Source organism: Vidua chalybeata, chromosome 7 (assembly GCF_026979565.1).
Source record: "Vidua chalybeata isolate OUT-0048 chromosome 7, bVidCha1 merged haplotype, whole genome shotgun sequence".
In the NCBI taxonomy this organism is placed as follows: domain Eukaryota; kingdom Metazoa; phylum Chordata; class Aves; order Passeriformes; family Viduidae; genus Vidua; species Vidua chalybeata.
This window is the reverse complement of record NC_071536.1, coordinates 30,130,772-30,157,711: the sequence shown is the minus strand read 5'-3', so window position 1 is coordinate 30,157,711 and position 26,940 is coordinate 30,130,772. Positions and strand designations below refer to the sequence as shown.

Genomic DNA, 26,940 nt, shown 5'->3' with positions numbered 1-26,940 from the left:
TGTACATTGCACATGTCCCAGCCTCTCAGCTCCTTTCTGAGCTTGGCATTTTTGGCAGCCCCAGGCCATGTGCCAGTCCAGAGCAGAGAGAACCCTGTTGTGCTGATAACCCAATTTCCCAACCCAAACGGTACCACTGAGCCTCAAGAAAGCAGATTCCAGCCCAAACCACAATTTTGGGACGGCCAGAGGAGGAGCTACGTGTACTGACTGCCAAATAGGTTTGGTTTTCCAGCGGTAAGTTTGCCATTTACTGGCCCTGGATTTCAGGGGGAAGCTGAGCCATTCCCTGGCTATGACATTGTGAGCGGCAGGTGAGGTGGTGTCCCCAAACTCTGCTTTTTGTCACAGCATCTGCTCAGGTGCAGCCACTGCTGCCCAGCACTTCTGCATCCCCAGTGGCCTCCGGGTGCACAGCAGCCCTCGGGCTGGCACAAGATGAACCCAAGGGAGCTGGCAAGGGAGAAGGGGCACAGGGAGGCTCAGGGATCACTGCCTTTGTGTCTCACTGCAGTAAAGCCCAGGCATACCCTGGGTCCCCCCCTTATTGATTGGGTGTGGGGCAGGAGCTGAGCTGGCCTGGTGCACCCCTCCACACTGTCACCTTAGATGGCTCCAGCCCCCCCAAAACAGTGGGGGGGTGGGGACTCCCCACGGCTGCCTGGCTGGGCAGCCAGGAGCTGTCGAGGTTCACTGCTCAGCAGTGCCATGCTGTGCCAGCACACGGGCACTGGAGGAGCCTGGCAGCCCCAGCCCTGAGCACATCCAAGGCAACTCCCTGTCCCCATGGAGGGGAAGGACAGGGAGGAGGGGGTGCAGGTGGCATCACAGCTAAGGGGACAGCAGGACACAGCCAGCTGGGCACAGGGACACAGATGGTGCTGCCAGAGAGCTGCAGCTCTGACCAGCAAGTGATGGGCCAGGAAAAGAGGATTGCTGAGAGAAGAACAGCCCAGATGAAACAGAGAAAAGCCCTTGCTCAGGACCAGCAAGGAAAAAGGGGGAAAAAAACCCAGAAATACACCCAGAAACACTGGCCAAGTTCAGCACAATCCTGGCACATTGGGTCTCTCTGAGTAGAAGAAAAATTAAGCAAATTTGCAAGCCCACATCAGATCTCTCATCAGAAACATGGTTCCCAACGGAATCTTTTGAGCAACCAATAGAGCCAGTCAAGGTCTGGGAGCTGGGGAGGCCTTAGCTGCCTACTGAAAAAATGGAGCTGCAGGACTCAAACTGTCCAGCAAACAGGTGACCTGGACAGGGCTAGCCACAGGTTTGAGAAGAGGAAAACAGGTATAAAATTGGTATTCATTCTTCTCTGTGACATAAGGGTGGGAAAGCAGAGGGTGTTTCACTGAAAAGTTTGCTAATTTATGAAAAAGGAAGTGCAATTTAAAAAAGGAGAAATAGATTTCAATGCTTCCAGAAAGTTGGCCATTACCCACGGAACTGGGTAGTGACTTACCCACACTGCCCTGGCAGCAGCTATGCCCCATGCAGGAAAACAGGAACAGGGAGAGACCCACACAGTGCAGAGACCTGAGAGAGCAAAGAGGAATCTGTAAGATGAATTGCAATGACCAAGGCAAACATGGCAATGACTATGGATTATATAAATAAATTTAAAAGCAAAATTTATCCTTTACATAATGTGGAAGAGCAGTTGACAAGATACAGCAGGTGCAGGAGAGTTCAATGATTTCTGTCCTTCAGTCTCCACAAAGAGCTGATTGTGGCATATAAATTATCACCATGATAGGCATGAGGAGGCAGGGGCCACTACAGGCAAGAAGGGGCTAAGGAGTAATCTCATTCTTCCAGATGCATTTAGTTACAGATGGCCTTTGCAGAGGGGTGATGAAGTAGAGCTATCCCCATGATCCTCCCTCTCCTAACCATGTCAATAGGTTTTCACACCTCTCCAGTATAGTCCAATAGCCAGGGAACTCACAGCATCTCAAAGTTTGCAGCTTGAGCATCCCAAGCCTCTGGAGCTCTCTCTTATCCAGCGTCCAGCCACTGGGAATCACCAACAGGAACTTTCCCCAGCAATCCTACATCTTTGCTGGAGTCTCCCATATCTGCAGTTTTCTGTATCTCCTGCACCATGGATGTGAGAGATGGCGAGTACCCTTGCAAGCTGGGCCAGTCCTGGCTAGCATCTGGGCCTGTTTGCAGGCAGCACAGAGACTGGAGAGGGGGGATATCTGCACAGGACAGCAGTGAGAATGGACTGAGATAGTTAAAATCACAGCCTGCCCGGGAGAGAGGAAAAAAATGGGGCTTGTTTCATCCCAGGAAGACACATCCCATGTGCAAGGAGGACACAGAGGGGATGGCAGTTGGCAAAGATTAGGAAAACCCTCCTGACTGCAGGGGTGGTGAAGCACTTCAGGCTGGGTTCAGAGGGGCTGTACGTCCCTCTGCCCAGGCTTCAAACACACACTGCAACCGCCTCCCCACGGCTGGGGGCGGATGAGACAAATCCCTTCAGATCCCTTCCCTCCGTGCTCCTCTCCTTTACTGAGTGAGCAAACCAAAGCTCCAAAGGGATTTGTTTTCAAGTTCCTGTGCGTTTGCCCCAGTGCTTTTGCCTGGAGACTCTCCCTTTGGTGCCAGCTCCCGGCAGCTTTGGGAGTGCGCTGCCTCCGGTCCACCGGAGCCGCGTGGCAGTGTTGGGGTGTTTGCAGCAGGACAGCTCTTTGGGTGAAGAACCATTATCTGCTCCACGCCTCCCGGCACAGCTTTTCAGAACAAGTGCGTGGCCCCTGATAGCAGGGGCAGAGGCGCAACAAGCCGCACCCGCCCAGTAAAATGAGACATCGGCTGGCTCCGAAATGCGCTTACAAATAGAGAATTAAGGTCTGCCTTCGACTCCTGTCTGTAATAGACACCGCGGCCCGGCTGCCCGGCAGCGATGCCCTCCTGCCCGCGTGTTTAACCTGGGCACGGCATTGACGCCCGGGCAGCCCCGCGGGGACGGGGCTGGGGGTCCCTCACCCTGAGCCGGGCGGTGCCGGGCTGGGCGCCGAGCCGGGCCGTGCCGAGCCGGGCTGGGCCAGGCTGTGCCGAGCTGAGCGGAGCGGAGCGGAGCCTGCGGCCCCGGCGGGCACATGGGCAGGAGGGCGGAGCCCGCGGCCTGACATCACGGCTCCGCTCCGCGCTCCCGGACGGCGCCGCTCGCCCTCCCGCCGCCGCGCAGAGGTGAGGAGCGCGGGGGGACGGGCGCGGCGGGGATCGGCACCGCCAGCACGGCGAGGAACCGCGAGCGGGGCTCGAACCGCCCGCGCCGGGCGAGCAGGGCGGGGGAGGCTCGGCTCCGCTCCGCTCGGCTCGGCTCGGCGCGGCCGGGGCTGCCCTGCCCGGGGGGAACGTCCCGGGTCAGCGGGGGCTCCGTGCGCTGCGTGCCGGGCCCCCGTTCCGCGCACCCCCGGCCCGGGATCCCCGCGGCGGGGCTGGGGAGCGGGGCTGCTCCCTGCCCGCGGCCCGCTCCGCCCCGGGCTCGGGCGGGGGTCCCAGGGCGCTTTCGGACGCCTCGGTGCGAGGGTTGATACCGGGGCTGGGGCCGGGTCCCGGGCGGAGATTTCTGCGGGGGCCGGAGTGTCTCGGTCCGGGCGGTCACTGGGGAGAGCTCGGTGGGATGCTCGTCCCCGGCAGGTCCGCCGGGCTGCGGTGGAAGCGCTTTCCTTCCCGTGGCTGCGGGACACATCCGTGCGGGTGCGGGAAAATCCCTGGCACCATCCGGGCACAAACCCCCCGGAACGGGCCGGGTTCCGTGTTCAGAGTGATGCACTGCTCGTGAGCGCAGCGGGAACGGATGGATGGATGAATGGATGGATGGATGGATGGATGGATGGATGGATGGATGGATGGATGGATGGATGGATCCATCCACACGTTCACGCTGTGCTCCTCAGGGAGCAGCACTTGGCGCTTAGGTTTCACTTTTCATTCTCAGCTCGCTAAATGCTTTGAGGAGATGAGTGGCTTTTTCGAGCCACGGAAAAATCAGCACAGAGATATAAAAAAAAACTTGGGGAAAATCTTGGCCAGGGCCCAGGATCCCTCAGAGGCGAGCAGGGAGCAGCTGTGGGGTTTCTGAACTGATATAGGGATTGTAAAAGCTACAAAGGCTGGATGCTTTTTGAGGTGGACTTCAGTATTTGATCCATATAAGAGTAACAAGGGATGAAAGCTGTGAAGGAATTGTAGAGGTGACTTTGTAGTAGGCACATCCCACAGGTGATGGAAGCTGGGGTGTGACTGTCCCTGTCCCGTGGCCCTGTCCAGGGTGTGACATCTACCCGTGACAGATGGACACCAGGGAGCTTGGGGGAGTGTTTGTGTTCGTAATGCCTGAGCTGCACAGAGGGCAGAGGGATGTAGAAAACCCCTGATCATTTCAGTCAGAGTAGTCTAAACAAAACTAACACATAGAGAATTGCCTGCTGTGGCAAGAAACAAAAACTGAGAGACAGCAGGAGAGGAAGGCTGTCGCCTACAGCATCAATACTCCAGTGGGCTGAGGAGATGCAGGACTAATAAGATTTAAATACTGCATCAAGCTTTAGTTTTCTTCTAAAATCACATTTGCTATGAAACAAATGTACAGTAATATAAGATGCCACAGTCACAGCACATATTTGATTTCCTCTGTGATGGTAAAGGAGAAAATGTTGATGACTCAACAAGTCTGTGTTTAACAAAACCACATCAAACCCAGGAAAACATGCTCTTTGACAGTGTAATGATTTTTTTTTTTGTGGTTTATTCTGCTCTTTATTTTTGTTTTGGGGTTGTTTTGCTTTTTATTGTTAAGAACTATGCTTTGACTATGACCTTGTAACATCACACCCATAAATAGAAGCAGGTTTAGATTCAGGGGAAACACATTTTTTCCGATGATGGAAGAAGTAGGCCAGCCATGCCAGCTCTCTTGAGAGGTGGGAAAGGCAGTGGAAGCTGTGATAAGAAATGTCACACACCAGGAATTAAAATGCACCAATTTGTTATCTATAAGTTTACTGTCACTGATTAGAGTTAGCTTTTTGTCAACGTCATAATGGAAGAAAATGCTGTTTTCAAATTTGAATTTATGCTTCTTCATAGGACATTTCCTATGCAGACCTACAGTGGATTAAGCAGCTTTCCATCTTCATCTAAATTTAAGTGAACTGTCACTTAACTGAAAGTAAAAAGCTTCTGAAATTATGTCAGTGATGTGGGAGCTTCCAACCCATTTCCAAAGGCCTTTACATACTCTGGGGCCTAAACACTGTGAAATTTTTCCTGGGGTTTAAGGTACTGAGACAGAAATTCCTCCCATCCTTTTTCCAGGTTCTCAGATTTTCAGTGAGTCTCTCTAAAGCCTTGTTTGTGGCAACACATGCATTTTCTTTAGTATGAATACACCACTGTAGTCTTTGGAAAAAATGTCCTAAGAGCTCTCCATGGGGTGTAGGCTTCAAGAATCAGGCTCTGTCAATAACATGTCCACCACCGAAGGAGCCTGATACCAACTGCTGATCATGTGCAAGCACTAATAGAGCTACAGATTGGTTTGGATTGGAAGGGACCTTAAAGGTCATCTTGTTCCAACTCCCACCATGGTCAGGGGCACCTTCCACTAGACCACGTTTGCTCTAAACCTGGTCCAAACTAATCCTGAGCACTTCCAGGGATGGGTCATCCACAGCTTCTCTGGGCAATCTGTGCCAGTGCCTCACCACTCTCATAGTGAAGAATTTCTTCCTTATATCTGACATAAACCTGCCCTCTGCCACTGTAAGAACATTCCCCATTGTCCTACCACTACAGCCCTTGTAAAAAATCCCTCTCCAGCTCTCTTCAGGTACTGGAAGTTGCTCTAAGGTCTTCTGGTGTCTTCTGTTCTCCATGCTGAACAACCCCAACTCTGTCAGCCTGTCTTAATAGGAGAGGGGCTCCCACCTTCTGAGCATCTCTGTGACCCTTCTTTGGACTCACTCCAGCATCCTTCTTATGTTTGGGTTAGATACTGAACAGAACCTGTGCCAGTGCAGCTTGGCACCGTGGTGAAATACGTGGTGTTTGTACTCGTCCAGCACACATGGGCCTGGCTAAGGATTGGGGTCCTGGGGGGAGGCATATTGTTCACACTGCATGTATTTGTCTCTGCGAGACCCCTGCCAGTGCAGGGGAAAGCAAACTGGATCTGCTGTGCAGCATGCTGGACTGAAGGCAAACGCTGTGAGAGGAAGGGGAAGGCAGGGCAGTGAGTTGATTTCCAGCAAAGAGCATCTCTCTCTTACCCATTTGGGTCTCCAAAGATAACTACCTGGTCAGCCAGTTGTGTTTGCCTCTCTCCCAGGAGCTGCTGGGAATATCAGAAGAGGCAGTACACAGCCCTACATTGGCTGCCTTTCACCACTGTGCATTTTCAGGGCTGGCTCAGAGCTACCTCTGTACTGTGTATCATGCCTGTGCTCCGTGGAGGTGGAAAAACAGATCAGCAGGAGATGGGCTGGCCCTCTGCCACAGGCTGTGTCTTCCTTCCACCCCACACTGCTTCCCAGGCCATCTTCTCCCCGTGTGGTCCTGTGCATCTTCTGAGTGATGGGGTGAAGCAAAATCAGAAAGGCAAGAGAGTGCTGATCTTGGAAACCCTTCTAAGAGGCGCTGCGGCACGGAAATAGCCAATACAAATATTTCTGTGCACGCTCAGCGCAATTCCTCCATGCCTTTCCTGGAAAGAAACAAAGAGATTTTAAAGAGAGAGCTGGAGCCTGCCAGCTCCCTGTGGTGACTGCTGAAGTCAGGTCCTGCCTGACCTCCATAGTCCCGCAGAAGGGTGGAAACCCCAGCTCATTTTAGGCAGGAACACCTCCACCCATCGTGTCTGGCTGCAGGGAATTACTAGATCTACCTGAGAAGCTTCCACCTTTGGGTTGCTTTCTTGCTCTTCTCACACTTGGAGAGGGGAAGGCTTAGAAATGGGTGAGTCACTGAGTTGTTAACTTGGTAAGAGCAGCAAGAGAATGAAGACCCCAAATGAAAGCAAGAGAAGCCATACAAGACTTAAGTACAGCGGCCTGAAGTTGTTATAAACCACCCTTTTATGTCACCTAAGAACTGTGAGATGCTAAGCGGAGAAAATAACCTTCTCATTCAGAGTCACATCAGCCAGAAAAGCTCCTGTGTGCTGTGTCAGCATCAGCACTGCTCTAGCAAACTCGTCTTGCTTCAAGTCTGTGCCTTCCACGGTCTTACAGTGAAACCTCAGGATTTCCCAGACTTTCAGATTCCCATTTCATGATGTTTTATTACAGAGTAGGCCTTTCTCAGGCTTCTCATTACTCTATCAACACAGTGGGCACAGGCAGCAAGATGTTTTTGCAGTAGAGCAGAGGAAGTTCTTCAGGCAAGGACTTTGCTGCAGAGAAGTGGCACTGCAAATGGAGGCAAATTTGGGGGAGAAAAGTTTGAAGATATCTATGGCAGAACCTGTTGGTAACTGCTTTGAAATGCATTGTTTTGATAAAAACAGGCCAAAGGTTAGTTTTCCAGTTGTTTATCATAGACAGGTAGTTTTCCTGCTCAGCATTAAAATGGAGGTTTTATCCTTGGAGAGAGAGACTGTCCCTGCAAAGTGATCACAAGCTGGTGTAGTTCTGTAGGAGAACTGTCACCAAAATGTCTGAGCTTGTGTGGGAAAGAGAGGTTATTTTGTCCTTGTGGTAAATTCTGGTAGCCCTTTCTCCTCTACTCTCCCCTGTTCTGAAGGCTATTTTTGAATTTTGGTCCTGGTGAAGAACATCTTCGTGGTCAGGGACATGGACATGCCTTAGGCTTCACTGCTGGCTTTCAAAAATAACATTCTAAATTTTTTTTAAGTGTATAAACCAGAGGGTGTATGGAGTTGGGAGTGTCAGTGCCTGTCAGCCCGTGTTTTCATTAGTGTGTGATGGAGTAGGGAGGCAGATATTGGACTTGCAGGTGACACTGAGCTAGGAGGGACTGGAAACATTTTAGAGAAGAGACTAAGAATTGAATATTGTGACAAGCTGGAGAGCTGGTTTAGAAAAACAGGGCACGTGTTCTGTCCTGTGTGGTAGGACTGACTGACCGGCTGGACACCAGGTGAGCGACCAGCCAGCCAGAGGTCACAGGGAGCCAGAGGACAGGAACACTGTGCCCCATGAGTTAACGGGGACACATAGTTGTGCAAAAGCAAACAGTCTTCTTGGGATGAAGAAAGAAAAGTTGTGCACTGGGGAAGCAGCATCTCTGCTCCAGGTGGTGCCTTTTAGGGGCTCAGTTGGAAAATGCAGTTCTGTGCATCCTTCAAGAAAAACGAGAGCAAGGAACAGAGGCTGAGTTGTTGGACATTCGGTAAATAACAGCTCTGATGAAAGAGTTGGGTTTCACTTGTGCAGGAAAAAACAAAGGGAGATATGAAATCTGTTCTCAAAATACAGAATGTGTCTGTCTGCAGAGAAGGCAAATCATTTGCCGTGTCCTTTGGGGGTAAAAGAGGAAGGGATAAGGTTAACTGGATTGAGAGATAAAGAGGAGAGAAAGCGGGGCTCTGCAGGAGCTTATGGCAGTGGTTTTAGCAGATAAACACCTGATAATGCGGTAATCAGATAAAGAACTGCCCTGGGGCAGGAGGAGGGATGAGGACATGTGAATGCAAAGTGCATCAGAGTGGAGAACAATTTCAGGGGGATGTGTGGCAAATCCTGAAGCCCCACAGCAGGTGTGGGGTCACAGCAGCCCCTGGAGCCCACAGCAGGTGTGGGGTCACAGCAGCCCCTGGAGCCCACAGCAGGTGTGGGGTCACAGCAGCCCCTGGAGCCCACAGCAGGTCTGTCCCCACTGCTCTGCAGTGCCATCCTCAGCACGCAGTGATGCCGGCTCGGGGCAGGACCAGCTCCCCTGCCGCAGGTCCCTGTCCCACCTCCCCACCCCAGCAGCGGGGGCATGGGGTGCACAGCCCCCCGATCCCTGTCCCCTGTGCCCGTGGGTGGATGGGCTGAAGGACAGCAGTGGGGACAGCCCAGCTCCCAGCATTTCCTCATTCTCATGTCCTGGCTGGCAGCCCAGCTGGGTTTGCAATATGCCTTTTCTGGAAGGGGGATTTGCATCCTTTGCCAGTTCCTGGTTTGCACCATTCGGAAGATAACTCTGCTTTGGAAGGAGAAAGAAGAAAAAGGGGCAAGCAAAAAGGCAGCAGGCTCGGTTGCCCTGACTTTTCTCTCTCTTTCCAGTCAGCCTGGGCAGGACTGCAAGCTCTCCAGAAATGTGCACCAGAGCTGAGATTAAAGCAGCTTTGGATAAGCTCTTTTACTTAAATCTGTTCCAGTTCCAGCAGGTTCAGGTTCATGGTGCTTGCTGTGCTCCTGGGTGGGATGCTGTGTGTCTGGGAAAGAGACTTAAACATTTGATTTTCCCTGGAAATAAAATGGTGGTAGCAAAAAAAAAAAAAAAGAGTATTTCTGCTCACAGCCAGACCTGAGTGGAATGCTTCAGGTGCTGAATGCTCCTCTCCAGCTGGGGCTTTTGGAGGGTTAACACAGCAAGAGATGCTCTGCAAACAGAGGCTGGAGGGCTTTGGCTTCGTGGTTCAAAGGTCTCTCTCCATGCAGACTGGAAGTCCCCTGGGGGCAGAGATCACCCCTGTCCCTGGAGTGTGTGTGTCTGTGGGACAGCCATGGCTGGCAGGGCCCAAAGGGACCTTCCAGTGCAGAAATCATGACACTCCTCTGCAGTGACCTGACCAAAGGCTCTGCTGCATCCTTTAATGCCTCATGAGCCTTGCTGGTCTTTCAACCCATGTGCTCATTAAAGAATGTGTGTAATAATCATGTGCTTTATCTCAAGTAGCACCCAAGCAGAAGCTGAAGCACAGAGCAGGCTCTTTGATGACCAGCACGGGTTGAATCCACAGCTTATGGAGGCTCAGTTGTGGTCAGTCTAAACAAACTCTGACTTTGGGGGAAGACACAAGTGGTGGTGCAGACTGAGTATGTGAGGCTGAGCTCAAAGATGAGTTTCTGTGCAAACAGGAACCAGTTTGGTTTCACTGGACAGGACATTTGTTGGAGCTCTCTATGAGATTGCTGCCATATTCTTCAGCACAGTTTGATATGTTTAAAACACTGCCTTTTTATTAAAGTTATGGTAAAACCAACTTGTCTTTTATCTGATAAATCTGAATACCAGGGCATTGATATGAATCTTGATTTTTTTTTTTTTTGTCCAGAACTGAAGCAAAGCCTTGCCACTGCAGGTCCATCCTTCTTCAGGGTGTACAACTCAAAACACCTCTGGACTGCAAATTACAGGAACCAGCTAGGCTATCCTCCTGCACCAGAGGATGTGAAAGGGGCCCCAAAAGATGGTCCCATTGTTAAAGACGTGGTGAAAGATATCTGGGTCATCCCAGACAAACTTGCTGGAGTCCCACCATTGTTAGTATCTCCTTCCCCCATGTCTGTTGAAAGAGGATAACAAGTGTGCCTGTTCCCCAGTAGCTGCAGGGGATGATCTGCTCAGCAGATTGACTCTGCTGTGAGCCCAGGGACACCTGAGTGGGCTCCTGCAGCCCAGCTCCATCCACAATGGCTGTCCTGCTGCAAAACCTGGGTGAAGTCTCTCAGTGTGGGCAGAGAAGCAGAAAAACCTTGTTTGCCTGGCACTGAGCCTAAGCTAACAGCCTCTGCCAAGCCTCAGGTGCAAAATATGTAGAATTATCCCTGGTTTTCTTCTGTGAGAACCCCTCCCTCCCTCTGCCTGGGCAACAGAGATTTAATGGCTTTGTTTCATGCAGTTGCTGTCTGTCTGATCCCACTCCTTGGGGCAGAAGTTGCCTTCTGGATAGTTTTTGTAGAGTGCCCAGCAGAGGGGATCTCCCCATCTTGCTCACTGCCCATCAGTGCTCTTGCCCTGCAATTAACAGCAGTAGTGGCAATACCGTCACTGAACTGCACATAGGAACAAGTGTGCTACAGTGGGCACAGCAGCGATGTAAGGGTGTCATTAGCAGCTGAGCTGAAGGGCAGCTGTACATTGCATTCAGTATTTTAGTTAGGGAACTGCTGCCCAGTTACAATTGGAGCTTGTTTATTCCCATTGGGCTGTGATTAAATCATCCGGTAGCTTCCTTGGTAAGAAACTGACCTCCTTGAATTGCACATGCTATAACTCAGCAGGGATGCAGTTTGCTTGACAAGGAAGATCAATAAATGGGGTTTATCTAAGTCTGGAGATGCTAAAGATGTCTAAGCACCATGATATTCACTCATGACCCCCTCTGCAGTATCCTGGCCCTGGTGCTTTGCACCGACTCTGGACGGGTTGACCTTGCTGTGGTGAATTAGCTTTGGGAGGGAGAGTTTCAAGCAGGTGACATTGTCCATAGTGCAGAAGCAGCAGCTTGGACATGGTAAGTCAGGAGTGGTGGTGGGAGGGGGGGTCTGCGTGCTCCCCAGAGATACAGAAGTGAAGAAAAGCTGTTGCCTAATCAGACAGTCCTTTGCCAGGCATCTGTTAGGCAGAGACCACAGTGAAATGTGTTTATGGTGAAAGAGGGATGTTCCCCTCCTTTCTCAGGAAGATTTCAGTGCATGGCAATGACAGCAATGCAACCCTGGCAGCAGCCAGCACCAGGGTCCATCCCACCATGGGCTGGCAGCGGGGATGAGTCCTGCTCCAAAGCCCCACCAGTCAGAGCATGACTGAAATAATCACACCAAAATTCACAGAAAAGATTTTGAGTCTTCTTACTCTGTAACTCTCCTGCTGACTTCAAAGGCTGTTTAATTCTGTCATCCCTTTTAATCAAAATAACTGGAGACAGCAAAGATGTTTATCTCCAAACATTGCCGACATCTCTCTACATGTTCAGTGGCAGCTGCAGGACAGAGGAAACACACTACAAGAAAAATTGCTTGCAGCAAGATTTACATCCCAGTGGGACCACAGAGAGAACTTTTGAGGTGCCTTAAATCGATTATGAAATGAGTCTGTGGGTAACAATCATTTTGTCACCCTGAATGCTGATTTCTCCCCCTGTGGCTGAGAGCCAGAGATGTGTTTCTTTATTTTGGGTTAATATTTTGTGTGCACAGGTGGTGGAAAGGTGGGGGGTGGGTATGGGAGAGCAGGCTAATTATTCTGAACAATAGTATTGGTCCTAGAACAAATAGTTCTGGACATGAGTAAATTTAGATGAAGCAAGAAGGTTTCTAAAAAGTAAAGCAGTGAGTGTTGATGAAGCTTCTGATAAGAAGGGACCAGGAAAGAAGCCCCAACATCTTTGCAGACAGAGATCTGAAAGCCATCCCTCTCACTTCTTTTGCAGTGCAATAAGCAGAACTGCAGTGTGCTGTTTGATCTGTATTTATACAGTGGACATGTGTTTTTAAGGAGAAGAACTCACCATGCACTGCTTTGGCACTTGTTTTCCCCTGCTAGCACTTCTTCCATGAGCACATGTTTTGGTCTCTGGGACAAGGTGGTGCTTGGTGAGAGGCAAGGAGAGCAGACAGACCTCTGCCATAGAAACAGTATTGTCACTGAAACCATGATGGGTTTGTACCCAGGACAGTGAATTATAGTTTCAAAGTCCATCTGCTGAAGGTGTTTTGCAGGTTTTCAGTGAGGAGTAGGATTGAGATCCTGGCTGCTGTGTCAGAGATCTCCTCCAGTAACTTGGCTGTGCTTGATGTTTGTCTGACAGGGACCTCCAAGTTGGTGTTTTCATAGTAATGTGACCATTTGATCATTTTTCTGAGTAGTTTTAACAAATTTACAGCTCTTTAAAGTGTATATATGGTATGGGGAGTTTATGCCCACAGACAGCTCTTGCTGCATCTAGTGTCTGTAGACAATTTTGGTGCTCAGGCACTTTGAATGGGGAGATCCTTTTGCAGATTCTTCACAAGAAGGATTGACTGTCCTAAATGATTTTGAGTAGATATTAGGAAGAAAATATTTAGTACACAGGTGGTGAGGCATGGGAACAGGTTGCAAAGAGGTCCTGTGGATGGCCCACCCCTGGAGGTGTTCAGGACCAGGTTGGATGGGGCTTTGAGCAGCCTGGTCAAGTAGAAGGTGTCCCTGCCCATGGCAAGGGGTTGGAAGTACATGATCTTCAAGCCCCTTCCAGCCTGAACCATCCTGTGATTCTGTGATCACTACACACAAGTTCCATCTTGTCAATATTCACTCCCTTTCCCAGATCACTTACGAGCATGTTGAACAGCATAAATCCTCAGGGAAATCCCTTGGCAACCTATGCCCATTATGAAAATAATTTATTTCTTCTCACCCTTTGTTTCCCATTGGCAATTGTTCATGCAGAAGTGCCTTTCCCCTTTGCACCACTACTGTGCCAATCCCAGAAGAGCCTTGGGTGAAGGACATTTCCAAAACCCTATGAAAAACACACCTGTGCCAGGGACTAGGTCACCCCATCCAAATGGTCACTTTCACTTTGAAAAAACTTGACCAGGTATGAGGCAAGACTGCACTCCACCAAAGACAATTTGTTTCCATCCCCAGTATATCACAAGTCTGTTAATTACAGTCTTTATTATAATCTCTAGCAGTGTGCCAGTACAAAAGCCAGATGTCCTGGTGTGCAAGTTCTATGGGCTGCCTATGAGCCCTCTTAAAATCTCCCCCTTGGGAATTTGCCATTACTTTAGGGTGAATGTGCTGTTCCTTAAGTTGGGAGGCAGATTTGAGCCACTGACACAGCCTGTGAGCAGTCTGGCAGTTCCCTGCCCAAGTTTCTTCTGACCTCCAGGTTCAGCTGCTGTGCTGCCTGTGAATTCATTGATCTGCTTAAAACCTCTCCATGCCCTCAGTATGTAATCTATTACAGGGCAAAATTCATTAATGTTTGTAAAGCTCATCAAGACATTTCATGAGCAAATCCCATCATGTTTTAATATATTTTTTAAATGTCACGAGTAAGTTCTCATTACTCACTAAAGAGCTGAAGCAAACAGTGCTTGTCAGACTCAAATATTGGGTCAGGCAAGGGCTGCAACTCTCTTCATTTACCACTTTTAGGACACTTTCATTTCAATTTGACTTTCTGCCTTGATTCTGCTCTGGCAAATCAGAAGCACCCCTCCAGCTTTTCCAAATGTATTTTCAGGGGTCTTCATGGACCCCTTCTTTAGGAGATGTCTGGTAGCTCCATGGGAATCTCAGAGTTTCTGGTCCTGATTGCTGTTAGTGTCGGGCTAGCTTTGCCGTGTGAGATGCCAGCATGGAGCACAGCAGAGGGTGGATGAGAGAGCATCCAGCAGGTGTTGGATCACACAGCGCTGGAAAAGCTCCGTAAAAGCCTTCACCTTCCAACCCTGAACGGCGTTTTGTGCCCCTCCAGTGGTGCCTGTACATTACTGCACATTTCCTGGTGGGTTTGGCAAAGAGCTCCTGGGCCACTGGGACCAAAACCATGTTTGACGGCCTGAGTGGCATTTTTCCCCGTGACCTCAGATGTGGTCTGGGTCTCTGTGAGAGCTCCACAGTGAATTTGCATTTCTCCTTGTTTTCCCTGCCAGGATGTCCAGAGGAGACATGGCCAAACCTCTGCTGGGCCACGGGAGCACGGAGGGTGACTGCAGCCCGCCGCCGCCGGCCGGCCGCACCGTGGGCGTGCTGGGCAGCGGGGACTTTGCGCGGTCCCTGGCCGTGCGCCTGGTGTGCTCCGGCTTCAGGGTGGTGGTCGGCAGCCGCAACCCGAAGCGGAAAGCCAGCCTCTTCCCTGCCGCAGCAGAGGTCACCTTCCAGGCCGAGGCCGTGAAGAAGGCGGATGTCATCTTTGTGGCGATTTTCAGGGAACATTACTCCACCCTCTGTGACCTGGCTGATGTGCTGGTGGGCAAGATCCTGGTGGATGTCAGCAACAACACGGAGATCAACCATCACAAGGAATCCAACGCGGAGTACTTGGCCTCCCTGTTCCCAGCCTGCACTGTGGTGAAGGCGTTTAATGTGGTTTCTGCGTGGACGCTGCAGTCGGGTGCCAGGGATGGAAATAAGCAGGTATTGTTTTCTTCCAGCAAGGGCTAAATCCCAGCTGTTTCAGCAGCTGAGGTCTGGCAGCATCAGCAAATGGCCTCAGGCTCCAGGAGAAGGAGTCCTGAGTGCTGGCTGTGGCATCCAGAGACCACCCCTTAGCTTCTGCATTTCTTTGTCCAGAAATTAAGTACCTTCACTCAGTTCACACTCTGTAGTCCTTTGGAGGATCTGCCTAAGTGAAAAGTGTTATTCACTTGTCTGTTTATCTAAACAGAGCCAGTGAAACAAACTGGCAGTGCATGCATGAAAGGAAACCTGTCCAGGAGAGAGGTCTTTGGCAGCCATGGTAAATCCCTGTCAAAAAGCCTGCCAGGAATTGTGATGCTCAGTGGATAACAAAGGCTCCCTGTGACACGGAATCCCTCTGGATGCACTCAATCCCAGCAGCCTGATTTCTGTGCCCTATGTGTGTATTTCTGTTCGTTGCAGGTTCTGATCTGCTCAAATAACCAAGAAGCCAAGCGCACCATAGCAGAAATTGCTCAAGTCATGGGATTCACCCCTGTGGACATGGGCTGCATGTCATCAGCCTGTGAGATCGAGAACATTCCCCTGCGCCTCTTGCCAGCCTGGAAAATCCCCATCTTTTTGGCTCTGGGGCTTTTTCTTTGCTTCTTCACCTACAACCTGATCCGGCAGGTCATCCACCCTTACATCAGGGAGCAGAAGAACAAGCTGTACAAGATCCCCATCGAGGTGGTCAACACCACGCTGCCGTGCGTGTCCTACGTCATGCTGTCTCTCGTCTACCTGCCCGGGGTGCTGGCAGCCTGCTCCCAGCTCTACTACGGCACCAAGTACAGGCGCTTCCCAGATTGGCTGGACCAGTGGCTCCAGCACAGAAAGCAGATTGGTCTGCTCAGCTTCTTCTGCGCAGCCCTGCACGCCGTGTACAGCCTGTGCCTGCCCATGCGCCGCTCCCACCGGTACCTGTTAATCGAGACGGCCGTCAAGCAGGTAACGGGGGTGCTCCTCAGGGCAGCTCCTGCAGGAATCTTCTGAACTCATGCAGGTCTTGGGTGGTGGGCCTAAAGACTTGGTTTGTTCATTTCATTTTGCAAAGCAGGTGTGGGACAGTGGGAAAAGGCTCTCTAGGAGCACTTCCCCCGCAGGTCAGCTGCGGGGCACAGACTGAGCATTCACCTGCCTGTGCTGAGGAGCTGCCATCTCCCTGGATCCACAGCTCCCTCTGCACTGACAGCCAGGGCTAGAAGCAACCCTCCCGTGCCACTGCTCCCCAGAAACACTGACAAGCCTTTGAAACCAGCCTTGCCTGGCACTGGTGTGTCTGAGACTAGGTCAGAGGCAGGAAAATTGCTAGGCGAGGGGAAATCCAATGGTAGGAGGAGCAGAGTTCCCTTCAGCTCCCAAAATCTTGGGACATCCCTGTTTGTTCCCACTGATGTTCATAATTGTGCCTGCTGGAGTAACTAAGTCATAACCCAGAGAAGGCTGTGTGTCCTCATCACCCTGTGCCTGCAGGAGTTTAACAAAATGGTGGTGAAGAACCAGTTATATAAGAACAAGGAAATGGAAAAGGATTTTATTGCTTTATGGACGCTCTCAGCAGTGTTTATGCAGTGTGAGATTGCTGCCTTCAGGCAGTTCAGCCAGCTCTGTAGTACCACGGGAGGATGGGATTTGCTCTTTCCTGCCCCTGGCTTCTCACTGCTCCACACTGCTCCCTCCTGGGACAGCACAGTCTTCCTGCAGCTGAGGGGCAAATGTGATCAAGGGATTACCCCACAACCCCTCTGCTTTCTGTGCTGGGGCATTTGGCTGAGTGATTTCAAATATTTGTCCCAAAAAGGAGGGAAGGGGCTGTGGGGGCAGAGGGGAGCAGGATGGCTGGTTTTGACAGCAGTGCCTGTCCAGAGCATCCATCAAACACCATTCCCAGCCTCTCAGCTCCAGCCTTGAGCAGGTTCTTCTCAAGTGCCACAGTTGCACATTAATCTCAGGCAAGCATCCTGTGTTCATTTCCCCTCTACCTCCTGTTTTCTAGCAACATCTTTGTTTAGTAAATTAAACCCATTTAATGGGCTAAAGAGGACAGTTCTAAATGTTCCTCTTTGCCATGCAGTATAAAACCCATCTTCCCTTCCATTAGCATGAACAATTTCCCCCCTAAATGCACTTAAAACAAAGGTTATTAGGAGACTACTGCATATTCAAGCATCTGTATTTGTTTTCATGGCTTGAAACTGAGTTCTCATTGTAATTATCTTTCCAAATGTGACTTTGGGGCTTGCTGCTGTGGTTATAGGCATGGGAGCTGAGAGCAGTTCTTCCCAGCAGGCTTCTAATCAGGTCTAGCTTTGGCCAAATGGTTCTGGGATAAGAGAGAGCATTTCCGTATCTCCCAAACAGGCAAATAGTGCTGGAGGTGTGAATAGGACCCAGTGCTCACCCAGGAAACCTGCTTCCAAAACCAAAACAGATAAAACTCAGTTCCTCTGTCCCTAAGCGCCCCATTTTAACAAACCTTCATTGTCGTGCCAGGCTGTGGAGAAGAAGATGACAATCTGGGTAGAGGAGGAAGTCTGGAGGATGGAGATTTATATCTCTGTTGGAATAATTGCCCTGGGCTTGCTGTCGTTACTTGCCATCACTTCACTTCCATCCATCGCAAACTCTCTCAACTGGAGGGAATTCAGTTTCATTCAGGTAAAGTTGGTATTTGCTGATGCCAGAGAGTGATTCTGCAGAATCAGAGTCAGGCTCTCACACAGACAGGGCAGGGGTTGACCTGCTTTCCCAGCACATCTTGCTCTGGTAGGGCAGCTGTGCGTTGGTGTCAGCAGCAAAACCTCCCCACACACCCCAGAGCCACAGACCTCTCGTCCAGGAGGTGAGAGCCAGGGGCAGAGAGGGGCAGAGTGGCATGTCCTGGGGCCGTGCTGCTCTCACACAGGACTTGTCCTGTCTAAGGAAAGTGCTGTTCTCAGGAGAAGGAAAAAATGCAAGGTGTCAGTGAGCATCCACATGTGCATCAGCAGGGATCTTGCTGTGGACACAGCTGGCTACAGGACACAGATCTGCCCCTGCTGTTCAGGGAGAGTGAGCTGCTGAAAAGGAGAGAGCCTGGGAGGTTTGGCAGAGCTTGCACGCACCCAAGTGTTCAACAGACAGGTTCAAAAAGGCTTAGAGTGGTCTGTAAACTGCCAGAGCCCACACAGCACAGAGAACTGGATATGACTTCAATGAAAAGGCCATCTGGTTCTAAAAAGTGCAGAAGACTTTGGTTTTTCCCCAGTGGTTTAGGAGCCTTCCTCCCACTTGCAGTGATGGCCAAGTTCTCAAGGGCCAAATTCCCTTGGTGACCTGGGTCTACCCCCTGGGATTTTCACAGACACTGTATTCAGTGGCTGCAGCTTTTTCAGGGATGCATTTGGAGCCAGGCTTAGGGCTGATTAACAGAGATAGCAGAGAATGAACCTTTCAAGTATCCCCTGCACATTAAAGTTGATTTTGAGGCCAGATTCCACTCACTGTGTCACAGTCATACCCCACAGCCCTAAAACCCCTTGTTATTTGTGCCTCCTACACTTGGGCTGCTTAGCATGCACCAGGCTGTATAACCCCTGTGGCACCCAATGTGTGTGAGCCCCCCAGGACCCCATTCTCCTGCAGCTCCCCTGTGGAGAACTCCCTTTGCACCAGGCTGGCACACACCTAACTCTTCCAAAGGGGAGGGCAGGGTTCAGGGATGCAGAGGTGAATATCTATCATCCAGCCTCTGTTAAGCTCTGCTGAAGCTCTTCAGTGGTATATAAATAATTCAATATTCATTAGAGTAGGAGTTTGAAGTCTGCTCCCCTGCTTCTCCCACGAGTGCCCCGATCACCAAACAAGCAATCCAGTTTGTCTTCTTTCCCCTCTTGCTGTGGGCTAGCCAGTAATTATTTACACTGAGCAGAAGAGCTGCACCAGGGGAGCTTGACCCCAAGAGATCATCCCTCAAGGAGAAGGAGACTGGCTTTAAACCTCTGCTTCAGACTGGACAATGGGAGCATATTAATTCTTACCACCATGTCTCAGGGGAGAACTGCATCTGCTGGGACACTGGATAAATCAGTCCTGACTTGCACATCTCATACCAGGAATCCCAAACGAAGGGAAGTATCTCCTTGCAGCCTGGAAGGAGGCTTTGAAACCCCCTGCCTTTCCCTTTGGCTCCCCAGGCAGCCTGGCAGCTGTCCTGGAGGGTGCTGGCGTTGTGTCATGTAACACAGACATTGCCGTGGCAGGTCGCGCGTGTAACGCGACTGTCCCACCTGCCCTTTGGGACCCTTCCCGAGCCTTTCTAAGGGTATGTCAGCACTGGGACCAGACAAATTCGTGATGGTCAGTTCCAAAATAGCTCTTGGCTGCCCCACAAGGGAACTGGCTGGCTTAGTTCATGGAAAGATACTCACACCTATTTCTGTCTGCATGGAATAAAGTGTGACAGTGTGACACGAGCTCCCAGCTGATCACATGCAGGAGGGGCACGGCTGGTAGTGTGCCTCATTGTGGAAATACCATGTAAAAAGAGCAGGTTACAGATCTCCTGCCATGTTAGCTTCCATATTACTTTTTTTTTTAATGAGGGATCTTTTAAATTATTTACTTCTCAATACGTCAGTGATGCCTTTCTTGAGGAAATTAAAAGTAGCTACAGCTACTGCTTCCAGGCTCGTGAGGTTACATTCACATAGCTCAGAGTGAGCCTCCCTGAATTAATGCACAGTGGCACAGTGTAAATACAAGGGGTGAAGCATAAGGCTGCTTTCTCAAATATTTGGGATTTCTAGCACTTCTACAGCATAAAAGAGGTGAAATGCAGAGTGCAGATGCCCCAGCCAGAAGCCTTCCAGAAAATGCAGCAATTTGTTCCCATCTCAGTTGAACTGGACAGTGTTTGAAAGATGCTGTACCAAAAGTCACATGTGAGGCAAATTCAGGAGTCACTTTAGTCCCCTCCTTACCCAGAGTTTCCCAAGTCTGACATTTTCCAGCAGCCAGTGTGTACACCTGTATTAGTGCCATATACTGCCACAGCATTAAAATACACATCTGTTGCCTGACAGGTCGAAAATCCCATTTGTATTGTTGCCAAAGTTATAGGAAAAAATGTTAATTTTCACAGTAGCTCCTGTACATACTCAAATTTCAATTAAATGTAGTTAAATTGGATACACAGTTCCCCCTGTGTGTCCAGTTTTAACATAAAATGTACAGGATTGAAACACTGGCTAAGAGGAATGATTTATATGTAATTCTACTTATAGGAGACATTTTTAATATTCCCCAGTGATTCACAAATCAACTCTAATTGCCTGAGAAGTTAAAATGTGTATGATTGCCTTTACCTTCCTGTCCTGAGAAGCCCTCCTGGAATTTGAAGGTTGAATTGACCTGGTTTCTTTCATAGTTCATGTAGCATAAGATGTAAGGAATCTGTAATCAGGCCTTTTCTAACCCTCCTGTCGAGGCAGTGCGAGGGGCCAGAGCTGCTTCCATTGAGCTTTAATTTTGTAGTACTGATGGCTGCACAAGTCAGAAACTTATCTGGGTCAGGAAGGGGCTCTTTGCTTTCAGTGCTGCCCAAGCATTTCTAAGTGAGCCACATGTGACTGGATCACCTTTGCTGATGCATTACAGGGAGCCTGCAGGCACCAAGGAAATGGGGGAGGTAGAAGAGTTAATGCAGAATAGAAAATACACACAAAGCCTGCATCAGGAAGATACTGTCTTCCTACAACATCTTTCAGAGAGCTTTAACACCCTACAGGGCTGCTGGCCCCACACTCCCCATGTTGTGACAGTACAAAAAAAGCCTCTGCCACTGTTTAAAACAAAACCCAGAAAGATTTCATAGCCAGAAACTGCACGGAGAGGATCAATGAGAGCAGAAGAGTGGTATCAGGGCTAAGCACTTCGGAAAATCAGCCCCCTGGGATGCTCAGTGTGCTCTGCATTGTGCTACACTGAGTGTTATTGAGCTGTAAACACCGAGCCAAGCTGCAATCAGCAGAACGTTTGGGTTTTATGCACTTACAGACCTGCCTGTATCCAGCTGTCTGGCCATGGCTCCTTCAGCCAGCATCAGCACTGGGACCCCCCTCTGCTCTCCCCACTCAGCTCCTCGTTTGTGCTGAAAGTGGATCAGCCCATTGCTGCTGCCAGAGGAGCTGCCAGCCCTGTCTCCAGCCACCAGCAGCTTAGCCATGTGTTTATTACCAGGTGTTTGTTGCCAGTTAGCCTTTTTGTTTCATCCCCACCATCCACACACAGAGGTGGGTCAGTCACGGAGTGCCTGTGATGGTTTCTCACCTTTTGTCCTATTAATTTCCTCTCCTGCTCTCTCCCTGTACCAGCAGCTCTTTAAAGGAAACTAGAGAGGCACAGGGTAATTATCTCCAGCTCTGACCTCTCTGCCATGCACAGAGCCCTGCTCGGGCTGACTGAATGCACCCCCTGCCCAGGGCAGAAAGCTTCTGCTCTTGGATTCACCCTGTCCCCTTTTCCCTGCCCTGCTTTGCCAGATAAGTCCTAATCTGGCACTTCAAACCTTTTGCCACCCTGGAGTTTTTTTGCCTGTTGGAGAGAATCTTAACCTGTAAATGATGAATGATCTGTGGGTCAGGTCCTGCTGTTAGGTTCAACTGTGACCACGGCATATTTCAGCAAACTCCTCCTTAATTTTCCAAATGCAGCTAGTCTTGACCCTGTTGGGTTTTGGGTTTGCTGCTTGTTACCACTTTGGTTTAGGACATGGACACAGCTTCTGGTAAGAAGGACATGAAAGAAAGGATGAGTGTGGGCTTGCACACAGGACCCAGCTCTGTTCCCACTTCCTGGCATGACCTTGAGTAATGCTCAGCTGTAACACAGAGAAGAGTTCTTCCCTGCCTTGGCAGGACTCGGTGACACCCACATGACTGCCTGATAGATACTGTAAAAGTGAAGTACCTAGATCTGGTAGCACATTTATAGCTCTCCTTCCCTCCCTTGCCCAGTCCCCTCAGCTGCTTAAAAGATTAGCTCTGAAGTTTAGAGGAGTCTTGGTCTGGTTTTTTGGTAACAACGTGGTACATTTTTAAAAGATGTCTGGGTTTTTTAATTGTTTCTCAGCAATCGGAAATAGAAGGGGAATCTATGAATTGAGTAGTTCTTTGGATGAAACTGTTTTTTTTTAAAGATGATGAGTCCTTCCTCCAGTCTTTCCCTGCTGCTTTATTTCCCTGCCTCTTTCCTGGACATATTTTCAGGAAGGCTGTGTTTCTTGCTGATCCCTGCACCAAGACAGATATTTTGGCTTTTAAAGGCTTCCTTCCCTAAGTTAGGGACTAACTAAAATTAGCAAAATTTTTCCTGTCTAGGCATCTTGAAATTCGGTTGTTATTTCAGGCTTAGACCAAGAATTCAAAGTAGGGCAGCAGAGCAAGATGCTACACCTGCACTTCTCTGTGAAAACACAGCAGCAAAGGCCTGCACAAAGGGAAACACAGCGAGTGCCCAGTGCTGCTGAGTGCCAGCAGGCAGTGGGAGCTGGCAAGCTCAGGAGCCACCACCTCTGATGCTGGCAGGAAGCCCTCAGTGAGGGAAAGAGTTTAAAACCTATCTTTGAGAGCAACCCTCAGAGGGAGCTGGAAAAATTCAGGAGGAGATGTTGTCTCTGTGGGTGCTTGGGAGCATGATCTCAGCTGGAAATGGGGGAAGTTCTTGCCTGTAGAACAGGGGCTGCATTCTTGCTGCCTCCCTGAGTGGATAAAGGGCTCTTCACACAGCCTTGGAACCAACACAGATCTCTGAGACAGAGGAGGAAACCCTTGAGGGCTGTTGCTCACCTCAGAACAGAACACTTCTGCCTGCACAATCTCATTTTCCAGTAGATGACACCAGTCACCTGAAGATGACACCTGAAGATGTCTTTGCTCTGGGTGGAGCTGTGGCTTCACCCACTTCCAGCAGTGCCAGCTGTGGTCCAGAGCCACATCACAGATGCTTCATCCTGCTGGTCAGAAGCCTCCCAGCCAGGGACTGGCAGGGCAGAGCTGGCAGCAGAGCTGGCAGCTGCAGCTCGGGAGGAGCCCTTGGGAGCTGCCTGTGCCCACCTGCCCAGCAGGGGCTGGGGGCTGCCGCTTCACAGGATGCAGGAGCCCTCCTCTCTGCTGAGTTGGCAGCACCTTCTGGGAAATTCCTGCTGAGCTTCTAATGTCACACTTAACCTCTGATTAGACAAAGAAAAACACAGTCTGGCACACTCCCCAGGAAAGGTTTCCAGCCATGTTTTATTGTGTCAAGGAAACGCAGGAATACCCATTGCTTCCTCTATGTCATGTACACCTAGAAAATAATGTCAAAAATACAGGAAGGCAGCCAGGCACGAGGTACTCTGCTAACTGGTGCGTGTTTCTTTTCCCTTTAGTCCTCCCTAGGATTTATTGCCTTGGTGATCAGCACTCTGCACACGCTCACGTACGGCTGGTCGAGGGCCTTCGATGAGAGCCAGTACAAATTCTACCTGCCCCCCACCTACACCCTCACACTGCTCGTCCCATGCACTGTGATCATAGCCAAAGTCATCTTCAGTTTGCCCTGCATCCAGCACAGACTTCTGCGAATCAGGAGGGGCTGGGAGAAGGGCAGATACGTCAAATTTGTTCTGCCCAGCGCAACGGGAGAATTCTCAAGTGGGGAGACCTCCAGTAATGTCTAACAGCCCCAGCTTTGAGGATTTCAAAGCACTATCAGCATTTCTATAAAGGTGTTTCTTTTTCTTAAATATATGTATGTTTTGGTATAATGGTATTGTGGATTAAAAAAATAAAATTTGGTGACTTTAGAAAATGGATGACCATCAAACTAGGTTAGACAGTAGTAGTTAAATTATATTGCTGATTTGCTAGGACAATTATTGCCTTAAAAATGACTGTGAGAGCTGAGCTAGCAGCACTAATATACATGGGGAACTGATGGACTCTGTTATTCAGATCAGTCACTTGAGGTGCTGGCTGGCAGCTCCCCAAACCAGTACTTCTCAGTTGCTTTCCTAGCTGCTCTCATATATTTCAATGCCTTTATTTTTTAATACAAGGTTGCACGGATTTTCTGGGGTTTATGACAGCAAAGATACCCTGCCTCTTGAGTGTATGGATCAATCAAGGCAGTGAGGTTTAGAAAGATCAATTGCCTCTGGTTTTGTTCTCCTCAATGAACTCTGTGGACAAGACAGAACAGCTATATTCACGTTACTGTGACAGCAGATTTTACTAAAATCATCAAATCTGACAGCAAGCCCAGTATCCCTGTTCTCTCAAATACAGACAGCACTTCTGGTCCTGGAAGCAGTGCCTGATGCATGTTTATAAGCTGAGGAAATAAAGCACCTTTTCCAGGAGTAGAAAAGCATTTGAAAAAGAGACATCCCCAATACCAGACATCTGGTCTGCACTGCTGGCTCTGAGATGACAGCTACTGCTGCATGTTCTCTGTTACACTGAGCCAAAGTTTCAAGCAGTATTTGATTGAAATAGAGTGAGGATAATTATTGGAAAGGCCTGCTGCTTCACAAAATTACATGGAGAAAACCAAGGCCTGCCAGCTGGCCTTACATCAAATAATAGGGTGAAGCTTTTAGAAATGGCTGTCACTTGAGCATTCCCATTTAAGCAAACAAAACAGCAGCTCTAAACCCACTGGTTTCACCAGCAATAGTAAGATCTGTGAACAGTCCTGCAAAGGGAACATCAAGTCTTGATCACAACATGAAAACATGTTGTACATTTTGGGCACAGTCCTTCATTGCCTTACACATTAAAAAGTCCCTTGCTAGATCACAAAGCAGGTATGAAATGCTCTTCTGACTCTACACCCACTGTGGACAAGGCACAGGGCAAAGATTTCTGTCCTAATTTCATGTTTCACCTGTTGCTTTCTATGAAGTTCTTACTCTTTATCAGAATAATTCTTTAGGTTTTGGACATACAAATCAGCAAACAGTGAATGGACAGCCATTCATTAAAGCTCATTTAAAAGCAAGCAGATGGGATGACACACAAGACTACCTCAGTAAGGTCAGGTACAAGGACATGCCTGGAATAGCCTCATTTTCCTACAGTTAAGGAAAAGACTCTCAGTGTTCAGTATTGCTTTGAGAAACAAGAGCTGTCAGCACCAAACGAGGTACAGCTTGTGGGACAAGGAAGTACTTGTTACTGGACTAGTTAATATAAAGGGCAGGGGGAATGATCAGCTCTGGGGCACATAAACCCTCCTACAAGCCAACATTGCACCCATAACCTGGAAGAGTTCTACACAGACAAGAGACTCATAAAAATTCCCTGTTTAGCCTCAAGTAACTACAGTGAGTAATATTCTCCAGCTATTGCTCATGTGGCCAGTGATGATATTGACTGTTAGTTCTTGCCTAATACCTACAGTAAAGTCTCCAAATGCTGCTTCTTGAGGGGAAAGCCTAGATTTCATAATAAGGTGATTTTTTGTTGTTGTTTTCAAGGGGTTTGGACAACATGGTGAAGGTACCATTCTTTACTACTGTCCCCCTCAGCAAGCTGAGTTTATTAGGTTTCTCCATCCACCTCCAGAACTTAGCCCAGATTGGCACCAGAGTCCAAATCACTCTCCAAATAGACTGATGACACAACACTATTTCTGGTTAGGTGATAGGTTAAGTTTCCACATGGATTTGAGACAGTTTCACCTGAATATAATTCCACCCACTCCAGTTTAACTCATCCTTGAGGGAAGACTGGATTCAGCAAGCCTGTTTTTTTAGTCATCTTTTCCATTTCATCACCAGGCAAAGACAACATAAAAGCACCAGTTTACACACTTTATAGTGTATTTCAATGCCTTTTTTTCCCATCTAGGTTTCTTTTCACATCTTTAGGTCAGGAAAGACTACTGTCTCGTGGCCAAAAATGATCAGGAGGCAGAGAAAGAGCATTACACAGGCTCGCAGGATCTGTCTTCAAGGGGAAAAGAATGGTTTATTTTGAGTCACTGCAAGGTTAAAGACCCACCTTTCTGCCCAGCAGAAGGTTTGCACCCTCGCTTTGTTTATAGGACTTCCTACAGACCCTTTCCCATGGCAAAGGGACAGTTTCCATGAGCAGAGGGGCAGTCAGTGAGTCAGCACGGTGCTTTTCAGAGGGACACAAGCCCAAAGGAACAGACAAGCCAGCTCAAAATCCCCACAGCCACTGCAGCTCTACAGCATCTGAAAAAAAAAGCTGGTCATGTGTCTCCAGGTAATGCCTGTGCCAGCAGAGTGGCCAGCCAGCCACCATCCCTTTTGAAAACCAAAACCAATCCTTATAAATGCAGAACAGCATTTCACATGATGCCCTCTGTATGCATCTGGTCCTTAAAACATGTGATGCAAACAGTTTGAGTCATTTCTTCTGATTCTGCAATGCTGAAAATGAAAGTAAGGAATTTTTCAGTTATATTTTCCCTAAGCATTTTTGATGTGCATAGGACATTCAGTGAGATTGGCTTAAAATATACCATTTAACTGGTTTTGTACTTGAAGTTTTTTTCTCTCTGTATATATGTACACACACACACACACATAAATATATGTATCTTATTGCAAAATATATAGCTTGAATGTAAAAATCTTTGTATTTTTATTTTCTGTACTGCCTACTATGTGCCTCTGGGATATATAAGAACCAAATGAAAAGCTGTAAGGCCAGTTTTAATCACTGGCCTCTGTAGTTCTATAAAGATAATTATATCTGAACTTGTGTGAGTCTTTTTTCCTGCCTCCCCCCAAACAAAACCATTACTTTAATGGCAGTAGTAGAGTAGTGTGTTTATCTAGAATTTAACCACTAAGAA

The 26,940-nt window shown here is 49.1% G+C and overlaps 2 protein-coding genes across 6 annotated transcripts in view; one reads left to right on the top strand and one right to left on the bottom strand.

Moving 5' to 3' along the window:
* C7H2orf76 (chromosome 7 C2orf76 homolog) overlaps nucleotides 1-26,940 on the bottom strand; it is a 52,043-nt gene that overhangs the window by 6,959 nt on the left and 18,144 nt on the right. For all 4 annotated transcript variants that reach the window (XM_053947286.1, XM_053947288.1, XM_053947285.1 and 1 more), the window contains one exon: nucleotides 1,469-1,542. In XM_053947286.1, the coding sequence (XP_053803261.1) occupies nucleotides 1,469-1,542 (74 nt within the window). The remainder of the gene's footprint in view (nucleotides 1-1,468; nucleotides 1,543-26,940) is intronic.
* Nucleotides 78-26,842, top strand: STEAP3 (STEAP3 metalloreductase). 2 transcript variants are annotated; one of them, XM_053947283.1, is made up of 5 exons: nucleotides 78-237; nucleotides 14,565-15,048; nucleotides 15,514-16,041; nucleotides 17,587-17,751; nucleotides 23,501-26,842. In XM_053947283.1, exons 2-5 carry the CDS (start codon nucleotides 14,566-14,568, stop codon nucleotides 23,789-23,791), a joined length of 1,467 nt encoding a protein of 488 aa, XP_053803258.1. In that variant the 5' UTR covers nucleotides 78-237; nucleotide 14,565; the 3' UTR covers nucleotides 23,792-26,842. The 2 variants fall into 2 exon arrangements, with proteins under 2 accessions (XP_053803258.1, XP_053803259.1); XM_053947284.1 differs by lacking the exon at nucleotides 78-237 and adding an exon at nucleotides 3,143-3,207.